Source organism: Pristiophorus japonicus, chromosome 12, assembly GCF_044704955.1.
Source record: "Pristiophorus japonicus isolate sPriJap1 chromosome 12, sPriJap1.hap1, whole genome shotgun sequence".
In the NCBI taxonomy this organism is placed as follows: domain Eukaryota; kingdom Metazoa; phylum Chordata; class Chondrichthyes; family Pristiophoridae; genus Pristiophorus; species Pristiophorus japonicus.
The window spans coordinates 5,137,163-5,149,474 of NC_091988.1; the positions used below are offsets into that span (position 1 = coordinate 5,137,163).

The 12,312-nt window shown below is 42.4% G+C and overlaps 1 protein-coding gene across 2 annotated transcripts in view; it reads left to right on the forward strand.

The window, feature by feature from the left end:
• LOC139277131 (neural cell adhesion molecule L1-like protein) overlaps window positions 1-9,249 on the forward strand; it is a 759,673-nt gene extending 750,424 nt beyond the window's left edge. For both annotated transcript variants that reach the window (XM_070895152.1, XM_070895153.1), the window contains exon 26: window positions 6,940-9,249. In XM_070895152.1, the coding sequence (XP_070751253.1) occupies window positions 6,940-7,159 (220 nt within the window). In that variant the 3' untranslated portion in view covers window positions 7,160-9,249. The remainder of the gene's footprint in view (window positions 1-6,939) is intronic.
• The last annotated feature ends 3,063 nt before the right edge of the window (window positions 9,250-12,312 follow it).

Below are 12,312 nucleotides of genomic sequence, written 5' to 3' on the forward strand. Positions count from 1 at the left end.
GACCCGTTTAACCCAACTCTCTGCTTCCTGTCTGCCAACCAGTTCTCTATCCATGTCAGTACATCACCCCAATACCATGTGCTTTGCTTTTGCACACCAATCTCTTGTGCGGGACCTTGTCAAACGCTTTTTGAAAGTCCAAATACACCACATCCACTGGTTCTCCCTTGTCCACTCTGCTAGTTACATCCTCAAAAAATTCCAGAAGATTCGTCAAGCATGATTTCCCTTTCATAAGTCCATGCTGACTTGGACCGATCCTGTCACTGCTTTGCAAATGCGCTGCTATTTCATCCTTAATGATTGATTCCAACATTTTCCACACTACCGATGTCAGGCTAACCGGTCTGTAATTACCCGTTTTCTCTCTCCCTCCTTCTTTAAAAAGTGATGTTACATTAGTTACATTTGCCTTCTTCACCGCCTGCTGTACCTACATGCCAACCTTGAATGACTGATGTACCATGACATCCAGGTCTCGTTGCACCTCCCCTTTTCCTAATCTGCTGCCATTCAGATAATATTCTGCCTTCTTGTTTTTGCCACTAAAGTGGATAACCTCACATTTATCCATATTATACTGCATCTGTCATACATTTGCCCACTCACCTAACCTGTCCAAGTCAGCCTGCAGACTCTTAGCGTACTCCTCACAGCTCACACTGCCACCCAGCTTAATGTCATCTGCAAACATGGAGATATTACTCTCAATCCCTTCATCTAAATCGTTAATGTACATTGTAAAGAGCTGGGGTCCCAGCACTGAGCCCTACAGCACTCCACTAGTCACTGCCTGCCATTCTGAAAAGGACCCGTTTAACCCAACTCTCTGCTTCCTGTCTGCCAACCAGTTCTCTATCCATGTCAGTACATCACCCCAATACCATGTGCTTTGCTTTTGCACACCAATCTCTTGTGCGGGACCTTGTCAAACGCTTTTTGAAAGTCCAAATACACCACATCCACTGGTTCTCCCTTGTCCACTCTGCTAGTTACATCCTCAAAAAATTCCAGAAGATTCGTCAAGCATGATTTCCCTTTCATAAGTCCATGCTGACTTGGACCGATCCTGTCACTGCTTTGCAAATGCGCTGCTATTTCATCCTTAATGATTGATTCCAACATTTTCCACACTACCGATGTCAGGCTAACCGGTCTGTAATTACCCGTTTTCTCTCTCCCTCCTTCTTTAAAAAGTGATGTTACATTAGTTACATTTGCCTTCTTCACCGCCTGCTGTACCTACATGCCAACCTTGAATGACTGATGTACCATGACATCCAGGTCTCGTTGCACCTCCCCTTTTCCTAATCTGCTGCCATTCAGATAATATTCTGCCTTCTTGTTTTTGCCACTAAAGTGGATAACCTCACATTTATCCATATTATACTGCATCTGTCATACATTTACCCACTCACCTAACCTGTCCAAGTCAGCCTGCAGACTCTTAGCGTACTCCTCACAGCTCACACTGCCACCCAGCTTAATGTCATCTGCAAACTTGGAGATATTACTCTCAATTCCTTCATCTAAATCATTAATGTACATTGTAAAGAGCTGGGGTCCCAGCACTGAGCCCTGCGACAACCCACTAGTCATTGCCTGCCATTCTGAAAAGGACCATTTATTTCCACTCTCTGCTTCCTGTCTGCCAACCAGTTCTCTATCCACGTTCATACATTACCATGTGCTTTAATTTTGCACGCCAATCTCTTGTGTGGGACCTTATCAAAAGCCTTTTGAACGTCCAAATACACCACATCCACTTGTTCTCCCTTGTCCACTCTACTAGTTACATCCTCAAAAAATTCTGGAAGATTTGTCAAGCATGATTTCCCTTTCATAAATCCATGCTGACTTGGACTGATCCTGTCCCTGCTTTTCAAATGCGCTGCTATTACATCTTTAATAATTAATTCCAACTTTTTCCCCACTACTGATGTCAGGCTAACCGGTCTATAATTCCCTGTTTTCTCTCTCCCTCCTTTTTAAAAAGTGGGGTTACATTAGCTACCCTCCAATCCATAGGAACTGATCCAGAGTCTATAGAATGTTGGAAAATGACCACCAATGCATCCACTATTTCTAGGGCCACTTCCTTAAGTACTCTGGGATGCAGACTATCAGGCCCACAGGGATTTATCTGCCTTCAATCCCATCAATTGCCCTAACACAATTTCCTGACTAATAAGGATTTCCTGCAGTTCCTCCTTCTCCCTAAACCCTCAGTCCCCTTGTATTTCCTTCGTGAAGACAGAACCAAAGTATTTGTTCAATTGGTCTGCCATTTCTTTGTTCCCCATTACAAATTCCCCTGATTCTGACTGCAAGGGACCTACATTTGTCTTCACTAATCTTTTTCTCTTCACATATCTGTAGAAGCTTTTGCAGTCAGTTTTTATGTTCCCTGCAAGCTTTCTCTCCTACTCTATTTCCCCCCTCATAATTAAACCCTTTGTCCTCCTCTGCTGAATTCTAAATTTCTCCCAGTCCTCAGGTTTGCTGCTTTTTCTGGCCAATTTATATGCCTCTTCCTTGGATTCAACACTATCCCTAATTTCCCTTGTTAGCCACGGTTGAGCTACCTTCCCCGTTTCATTTTTACTCTAGACAGGGATGTACAATTGTTGAAGTTCATGCATGTGATCTTTAAATGTTTGCCATTGCCTATCCACCGTCAACCCTTTAAGTATCACTCGCCGGTCGATTCTCGACAATTCACGTCTCAAACCATCACTGTCCTCCTCGCTTTTCACTATACTTCCAAATTTTGTGCAAATTTTAAAATTGTCGCCTGTATGCCCACATTTAACTCATTATATATCAAGAAAAGCAGTGGTCCCAGTACCGACCCCTGGGCGACACACGTATACCTTCCTCCAGTCCGGAACACAACCGGCCACCACTACTCTCTGTTTCCTGTCACTGAGCCAATTCCGTATCCATGCTGCCACTGTCCCTTTTATTCCATGGGCTGCAACTTTGCCGGCAAGCCTATGATGTGGCACTTTGTCAAACGCCTTTTAAAAATCCATGTGCACCACGTCAACCACATTTCCCTCATCAAGCCTCTCTGTTATCTCATCAAAAAACTCGATCAAGTTGGTTAAACATGATTTGCCTTTAACAAATTCGTGCTGGCTTTCCTTAATTAATCAATACTTGACCAAGTGACTGTTAATTTTGCCACTGATTATTGTTTCTAAAAGCTTCCCCACTACCGAGGTTGAACTGACTGGCCTGTAGATGTTGGGTTTATCTTTACCCGCCTTTTTGTACGAAGGTGTAACAGTTGTAATTCTCCAGGCCTCTGACACCACCCCATCCATCCTAACAAGGATTGGAAGATTATGGCCAGTATCTCCGCAAGTTCGTCCTTCACTTCCCTCAGCATGTTAGGATGCATCTCATCCGGTCCTGGTGACTTATCTACTTTAAATACAGCTAGCCTTTCTATCAATTTTTATTCCATCCAGTATCTCCTCTGCCTCATTCATTATGTCTGTGGCAGCATCTTCTTCCTTGGTGAAGACAGAATCAAAGTACCCATTTAGCACCTCAGCCATACCCTCAGTCATACGAGGGTGAGATGAAGCTATGAATGTAAGGTATGAGTCCTGTTTGATAGCGATTGTTGGTAGGTAAGTGATGGGAGTGTGGTGCATTGAGCAGTGCGTGAGGCTAGTGGTGCAGTTGGTGGGATATGGCATTTGAAGATGCATTCACTGACCTTGGCCACTCGTGTGAGGTCATTGAACTTTTTGCAGCACCACATCCAGGTCCTTGGGGCTTCACTTCTGGCATTAATCGCCACGGCAACCTGCTCCCACTGCCTTCGCAGAGTTTGTCTGGAGGATCGCCTGGCCCACTGTCGATTGAGGACCGCTCGCCTCCTATCTACCTCCTGCACCAAGGCATCCAGTGCAGCACCTGAGAACCTTGGAGCATGCTCTCTTCCCCGTTGCACCACAATTTCGTGTTCTTCCAGGTGAGAGTCTCTTCCTCAGCCACTGCGAGTAACTGCACCTGCCAGAATGCACCTCCCTTTAACAGGTGCAGGCTAGTTTTAAGCAGTGCAGGCTAGCTTTAACTGCTGCTAGCCTGTCACAAAATTGGCCCCCTGCTCAGGCACTCAGCTACTTAACAGTGCATTTAGTGCTGGGTTGCACACTAAAATCAATTAAATAAATAGTAGGCTGCGCAATGTTTGCATTCTGCCTGCATCGGACTCAACAGGCGCGAGCCAATCACACATCACGATACCCCCGCCTATTTCTTGGGGCCATCGAATTTAGCCCCTAATATGTCAAAATTTGCAGATGATACCAAATTGGAGAGTACAACTAATAATGTAGTATTTTAGAAGATTGCACCAAAATACAGGAAAACATAACGGCGGCTAAATTCAGTGCCGCCATGTTTGGGGGTGGTACCAGCTGGAAGGCGGGACTTCCTGCCTGGGGAGGTCTCACCCAGGCAGCTAAATTGGGCTCACCTCGGCCATGAAGAAGTGGAACACAATGTCGCGCGCTCCAGTTCCTCTCGGGGCCGGGACTGGGGCGTTAACTGCGGGAATTTTCCAGCGCAACACGGAGAGGCACATAGCACCAGCGGGAGCACAGGGCCCACCCCTTCCGGTAAAGGGGAGGACACGCTGTAGACTCTGCATCGGGGAGAAGGGGCCACCATGGCAGCAGCCTGGCACATAAGCAGAGTGATGGGTTGCAACATCGCGGCACAGACCCCGTGATTGTAAGAGGGCAAGGTCGCGACCGGTAAGTCGGCCATTTAAAAAAAATGTCGGCACTGCGCGCCCCCCTGCCCTTTAATTTCACCCCACGAGCGAACTGAAACCCGGATATTGACCTGCGAGGCTGGTGCGGACATTGCCCGTGGCAGTCTCTGAGTGCTACCGAATTCTTCCGGTCGAAAACGGGTTGCTGTGCATGGTGATGACATTGTCATCGCTGGCACAGTGCCCCGAGGCGCTAGCGGCAGGAGCAGGGTGCTACTGGTCAGCGCCTTTGCTAACTCCCACGGAATCCCGCGAGAGTTGGTCGTGGCCCCGTGCCCCGAGCGATAGCGTCTCTGGGGTTGCTAACAGGAGGCGCAAACGACGCAAATTTCTCCCCCAAAGAGCTTTCAAATGGTGACTAAATGGTAAATTTAATACAATATAACGAAGTGCGAGGTGGTTCCTTTTGATAGGAGTAGTACGGAGACCGCTTATTCCTTGCAAGGTAAGAAACTAATGGAGTAGAGGAGCATTCAGATACATCGATTAACTAAAGTACTGGGGTTCATTTCTCGAGGAATGAAATACAACGAGAGGGAGATAATGTTAAATGTATATAGAACCTTAGTCCGACCACGCGTGGGAGTACTGTGCACAGTTCTGGTCTCCATGCAACAAAAGTAACATTGCAGCATTGAACAGAGTGCAGAAAAGATTTACAAGGATGTTATTATCAAGAAAGTTTGTTCAAGATCGATCTCTTCTTTGGAAAAGAGGAGACCTGATAAAGGTCTTTAAAATTATGAAGGGCTCAGTAAGGTGGCTGTGGAGAAACTGTTTCCATTTGTGGGTGAATCCAAATCAAGGAAGCATAAATGTAAGATAGCCTCTACTACATCAAACAAAGGATTTAGAGAGGGGGGGGGATTTCTTTGCACAGAGTGTGGTGAGAATTTCAATTTTACTGCCACATGACGTGATTGAAGCATTGATGCATTTAATTGGAGGCTTGCTGCAAACATGAGGAGAAGACAATAGAAGAATGGGGATTGGGCGGGAAGAGTTAATTAAAGTGGGAGGAGGATTGTGTGGAGTATAGACCAGTTGGGATGGAAGGCCTGTCTCTCTGCTGTAGATGCTATGTAAGTATTTTCCATGCTTATAGAACTGTCTAGCTATGAGCAACATTCTAACATTTGGAACCAAATCTTGCACAAAAGCTGAAAATATGCAAAGCTTGATGTGATTAAGACTGACAAATCCCCTGGGAGGACAGACGCACCAACATTAGCGTCCTCGACCAGGCCAACATCCCCAACATTGAAGCACTGACCACACTTGATCAGCTCCGCTGGGCAGGCCACATAGTTCACATGCTAGACACAAGAATCCCAAAGCAAGCGCTCTACTCGGAACTCCTTCATGGCAAATGAGCCAAAGGTGGGCAGCGGAAACGTTACAAGGACACTCTCAAAGCCTCCCTGATAAAGTACAACATCCCCACTGACACCTGGGAGTCCCTGGCCAAAGACCGCCCTAAGTGGAGGAAGTGCATCCGGGAGGGCGCTGAGCACCTCGAGTCTCATCACCGAGAGCATGCAGAAATCAAGCGCATGCAGCGGAAGGAGTGTGCGGCAAACCAGTCCCACCTTCCCTTACCCTCAGCGACTATCTGTCCCACCTGTGACAGGGACTGTGGTTCTCGAATTGGACTGTCAGCCACCTAAGAACTCATATTAAGAGTGGAAGCAAGTCTTCCTCGATTCCGAGGGACTGCTTATGATGATGATGATAAGACCGATATGACATTGTTTTCCATAACTGATACTATTTATTTGATCAAATTAACAATAATGAAGATTATAAAATGACTACTGAAATTTACCACTCAATATAAAGAAAGGTACATCGTTACTGCCCATTTAACCTTTGAAAAAGATACTGTGATCATAGATTTGAAATGCTTTAGGTAGAGGGGAAAATTGCTAATGCTGTCAGGTGATCAGAATTTGAGTTGTTGAAATGAAAGATGATTATATAAACTATTAATGCATTATAGAATCATGACACTCGTTTAACAAAGAATTAATGACAAGATTGTTAAGCAATTCAGTTCAAAGGAACAATGCACCCCGAGAGATTTTACAGGCCTCCATCACAAATATCCAATGCACTTGATTTCTGACAGCAAATTTCTTTTCCAGTGATAATGAAGATAAACCTTTGAAAGAAAGCCAGCAGTCACTGAATGAAGGAGTGAAGCCAACAGGAAGTGATGACAGTTTGGCAGAATATGAAGATGGTGGATCAGAAGGGCAGTTTAATGAAGATGGTTCATTCATTGGACAGTACAGTGGAAATAAAGAGAAAGATGCCGCAGATGAAAATGGAAGTTCAATTGCCACCTCTCCAGTTAAAGCATGAGTAACATGTCCATAAATTTCCCTCACTTTCTTAATAAATTTGTGATACAACTGAATATTTGTTAAATTAGCTCAGATTACCAACAAACTTAAAAAAAGACAAGAAAAGATGATGGGCCATAAGGAATGCTTACCTGATGTACAATATTTGATAAAGAATAAGATGCATGGGACATTTTGTTGCAGTCCACCTTTCATTCTGAAGGTTTATTGTGCAAAACTCATGTAAAATGTAAGTGTCTGTAGGTTCATAACAGAAATGGATTCCAGTTACTGGCACTGTAACAACTTATAACTATTTAAATCCTTACTGCCGAAAGCAGATTTGACTCCCTATAGTTACAGTTAGTTTAAGTGACGTGTGACCCTACATGTTTCGAAGTTAAGAACCTGCAGGACTGTGATTGATAACGATATATCAACTTAAGGAGACCAATGCCTAGCACACCGATGCCTCTTAATACAATGACTATGGCAGCTGAGGGGACCAAGAACTTTATTCCTATGTTTTTTAACTAATAAAACAACTCACAAAATACTACAATCGCATTTTACAAATTAACATTTGTAGCCACAGGAAGAAAGTAACAAATTAAATATTTACACGCAGAGCTCTATCTAGCAAGCACGTCAGTTTGAAGTGTTAACTTCCAGTGAGAATCTGATTTGGAATTGAATATTTGTTGATGAATAGCATCCAGGGGATAGAAGTGTACCGTTAAGGTAATCATGTACTTGTTCAGCTGGCAGCTATGGCAAAGTTGAGTTGTCAGGACTATAAATCATAGTATAACCTGTGCTACCATTAGGTATGCATAAGACTGTTCAAATTCTCGTGTCTTATTTTTCTTCAAATATGCTCTTTACCCAAAGTTTCGCATTTATCGATTGTATTCAGTCATCTGGTTTGGTTATTATCAAGGCAAAAGACTACAATGTACATTTTGTAATTAGGAATACATTTAGAATTTGGGGAGGGACTGCTGAAAAGTAATTCTCAACAAATCAACATTGGGGCAGAAATTCCTCTGGGGGTCTTCCCGCGGGCAAGTGCCTCCTCGCTGGATATTTTTTACGAAATACCTGGTGGTCTAGAAGGTACCCTAGATTCTGAAGGGGGGGGCCTTCTCCTACCGCACTGCAAAGCGTGCTCCTGCCCAGAGGGTCCCGACGCAGAAGATGCAGTCACGTGTGACTGCTCAGCCAATCAGGTAGGTAGTTACAGGTTCCCATTAATAGCACTGAGACTCGGAAAACTATGAGTTCTCAGTGCTATTAATGTGGAAAGAACAAACACACACTAATAAAAAATAAAAAAAAGACCTCACATAATTAAAATTAATTGAAATTAGTTAATAAATGCCTTAGAAAAAACAATATATTTCTGATTTTTTTTAAGTTTTATAATTCGGGTTAAAAATAAACTTACCTTAGTGGGCAGAGTTTTTAACAATACAATGTGCTTTGTTTATGTGTGTTTTAAAACACTTGCATCTGTAACAGTAAGCTATGCGCCAGCTTTTTCAGGCGCAAGATCTTTGAGGACATTTGCCGGGCAAGATATGCGGAAATCCTGCAATCTTGCCCGTACAAATGTCCTCGCTGCCAATCTGTCATCCTCGCTCCCGATCTGGCTACGATCTGTCGAGCTCCAGCTTGACAGATCGGAAAAGCTGGTTTTCAGCGCATGCACATTGTGTGCTGAAAATCGGCTTTTCCGATGCCTTCCCAGGTCCATAGAAACTTTGTACGGACCCGGGACGTTGGAATTTCTACTCCAATGTTTTTAAAACAATGTTCCTGACAGGTTCTGGATGAGCACCTTGAAGCATTACTTTTGTTGACTCATAGGCTAGGTGTCTTTAAGAAGTAACTAAATGTGTGACTTTATATTGTGTATAAAATATGTAAAACATAGCTCCGTGATATTGAACTAAATCAACTACATGTCTCCACCTCAGAAAATTGGTATATTTCGAAGAGTTGTCAGTTCAATTTTTTATTAGTGAACAATTGTGAAGTTATTGTACTTGTGTCAAAGTTTTTATCACTATAGATCCAATAAGTCTTATTTTTGTTTCTTGCTTAGCAGTGCTGGTAAAGTTTTATTTTAAAACGTATTTCAAATTGCAACATTTTTGTAAAAAGGACATAATATTTATATTAACGAATTGGGAAGTATTTGTCTACTTCTGCATCTGTTGCAGAAAACTTTACAGTACTTATAATGGCAAAAAACTAACCGTCTTAATACAAGTGCATCAAATGTTTTCAATTCATGTTTTGCAGTAGATTGGTTTGTTGGGAAAAATGGAATTAAATCTTTTGGTGTGTAAAAACCAAAAGGAATTATATATATTTTCATTAGCCTTATTAAAATGCATGTCACGCAGAGTGCAAATTCACAACTTTTTAAAGTGTGAAAACATTTTTAAGCTTTGGTTCATACATGGCTATACATCACGCTATCTTAACTTCTTTTATCAGGATGAATTGTATTATTAAAACTGTTCTTTCATTTGTGCAATTACCATATTTACTGCAAATGAACCATTTAGTATATGTAAATGACAGACCTTAACCATGCCAATATTTGTAGGAAACAGTGTTCTGATGATGATCTGATTCAATAAAAGTACTCCCAATGCAAAGTTGCTTCTGTATTTTCTGTAGTAAGGGAGTAGCTTTTTAGTTTGGCTTGCTTTTTTTTTTAAACGTTGATGAACCAAAGTATAATTTCTGATTTGTAGCCTTATATTTGTATGGTATATTTCATTTTATTCTACCTTTGGACTGAAATGCTGCACGATTGGCGGAACAGCCTTCACACATGAGAACAAATTATTTTGCCATCTGACACCCTGAAGCACAAAACATGCGAACAGGTATCTTGCTTTTGAAATAAACTTGAGCCCAAGGGTACAATAAACTATATACCGATTGCAGTTTTCAGGCTATATGTAAACTATTGCTCCTCAAGTTACAGAGGTTACTGTCAGTATGCATGATGTTATTAGCTGTTGTCCTTTATTGAAACACTTGCTCACTCTGTAGCCTTTGGCTCAATGGTTTACCGCTATAGTCTTCAATCGCAGTCAGTATCTTTGTATCGTTTTATGTCTTCTCAAAAGAAAATTCGAAAACTTGTATCAAGTTTAACAGAACAATTTTCGTAATTTGTATGCTTACACAGATATTGTAAAATCCCCTAGGAATAGCTGTTAACTTATTTAACGTTGCAGTGGTGTGGTGTTATCAAAAAAATCTGTGTGAATATATAGTACTTGCAGTCACTGTATTAGTTAGAAACAGTTTAAGTCATACCATTTGATGACTAATGTACTTTATAGTATATGAGCATTAAAACATTCAGAGATACCCCTTCAGGTGATACAATGATGTGTTTTCACTTAAAGAAGAGTCATGTCAGGTTTGCAAACTCATGTTTTCTACCTGTGTATCACTCTTGTATTATATAAGATCATCATGGAATGTTTCAGCTACTAATATGTGTTGTGTAAATGACCTTGTGATCTTTCAGGACATGGATGCTGGTCTTATTAAAAACAGAATAACAATGTTTTAAGTGTCTCTTGTTTTTTGCACACACCATACTGTATATTATTGTTGAATATTCAAACTTTGCTGTGGGGACCTCATGAAAGTATTGATACATTCCCATGGAAATACTAAAACTCTTCTGTAACCTCTGAAAGACAGTGTCAGCTATCCAAATTGCACTCAGTATTCCACACCTGGACAGGGTATTGGTGAGGCCACACCTGGAATACTGCGTGCAGTTTTGGTTTCCATATTTACGAAAGGACATACTTGCTTTGGAGGCAGTTCAGAGAAGGTTCACTGGGTTAATTCCCGAGATGAGGGAGTTGACTTATGAGGAAAGGTTGAGTAGGTTGGGCCTCTACTCAGTGGAATTCAGAAGAATGAGAAGTGATCTTATCGAAACGTATAAGATTATGAGGGGGCTTGACAAGGTGGATGCAGAGAGGATGTTTCCACTGGTGGGGGAGACTAGAACTAGGGGACATAATCTTAGAATAAGGGGCCGCCCATTTAGAACTGAGATGAGGAGAAGAGAGAAGAGGGTTGTGAATCTGTGGAATTCACTGCCTCAGAGAGCTGTGAAAGTTGGGACATTGAATAAATTTAAGACAGAAATAGACAGTTTCTTAAATGATAAGGGGTTATGGGGAGCGGGCAGTGAAGTGGAGCTGAGTCCATGATCAGATAGCCATGATCTTATTGAATGGCGGAGCAGGCTCGAGGGGCCATATGGCCTACTCCTGTTCCTATTTCTTATGTTCTTATTAAAACAAGCCTATGATGCAGAAAATTTTATTTTTAATTAGCAGATAGCAGAAGAAATAGCTTGCTAATAATTCAATAAATACAGAAAAATGCTTCTTTCTGATTGACATCCAGTGGCTCCTGGCAACAGCATCCAAAGACATCGGGTCAAGTTCCAACAATACCCAAATCTACCTCTCCACCACCTCCCATGACCATGACCACTCCACTGCCTTTGTGTTGTAGTCTGACGTCCAATCCCAGATGAGCTGCAATTTCCTCCAGTTCGATGTTGGAAGACCAAAGCCATTGGGAATGAAACTGGCTCTGTAGCGCTGACTGTCAGGCCTTTTAAATTACCAAAGTGTTGTTTCATGCACGCACACTTCCTGTGGGCACCATCTTCGTAAAAGGGTTAGTGTGCGGAATTAGTGATCACTGGCAGTGTGCAGAGCGGGCATATCATGATGCAGAGCGGGCATATGATGCCAGTCAGCATGTAACGCTGATTTGACACCAGCACTGCCATTTTGGAGCTCCGCACTCCAGCCTAGGCCCTCTCTTAACCCTGCACAGCTGAACATGACATTAAATGACTTGAAGGACCTCCCCCACCAGCGCTATTTAAAGGGATCATCAACAACTCACAAGTTAGTTGCTGCATTATTTGTTCTGGCTATTACTACATGTTTTGGATACATTTTCATACTTGTTTAAAGTTTCAATAGTCTACTAGAGTGGTCTGGCTGGTGAGGAAGTGCTTTTTTGGTGACTTAAAGCCGTGTGCACAAACCAGTTGCTTCCAGACATGGGTGGCCTAGAAGGGCTTCCTCTCGGCATTGAACA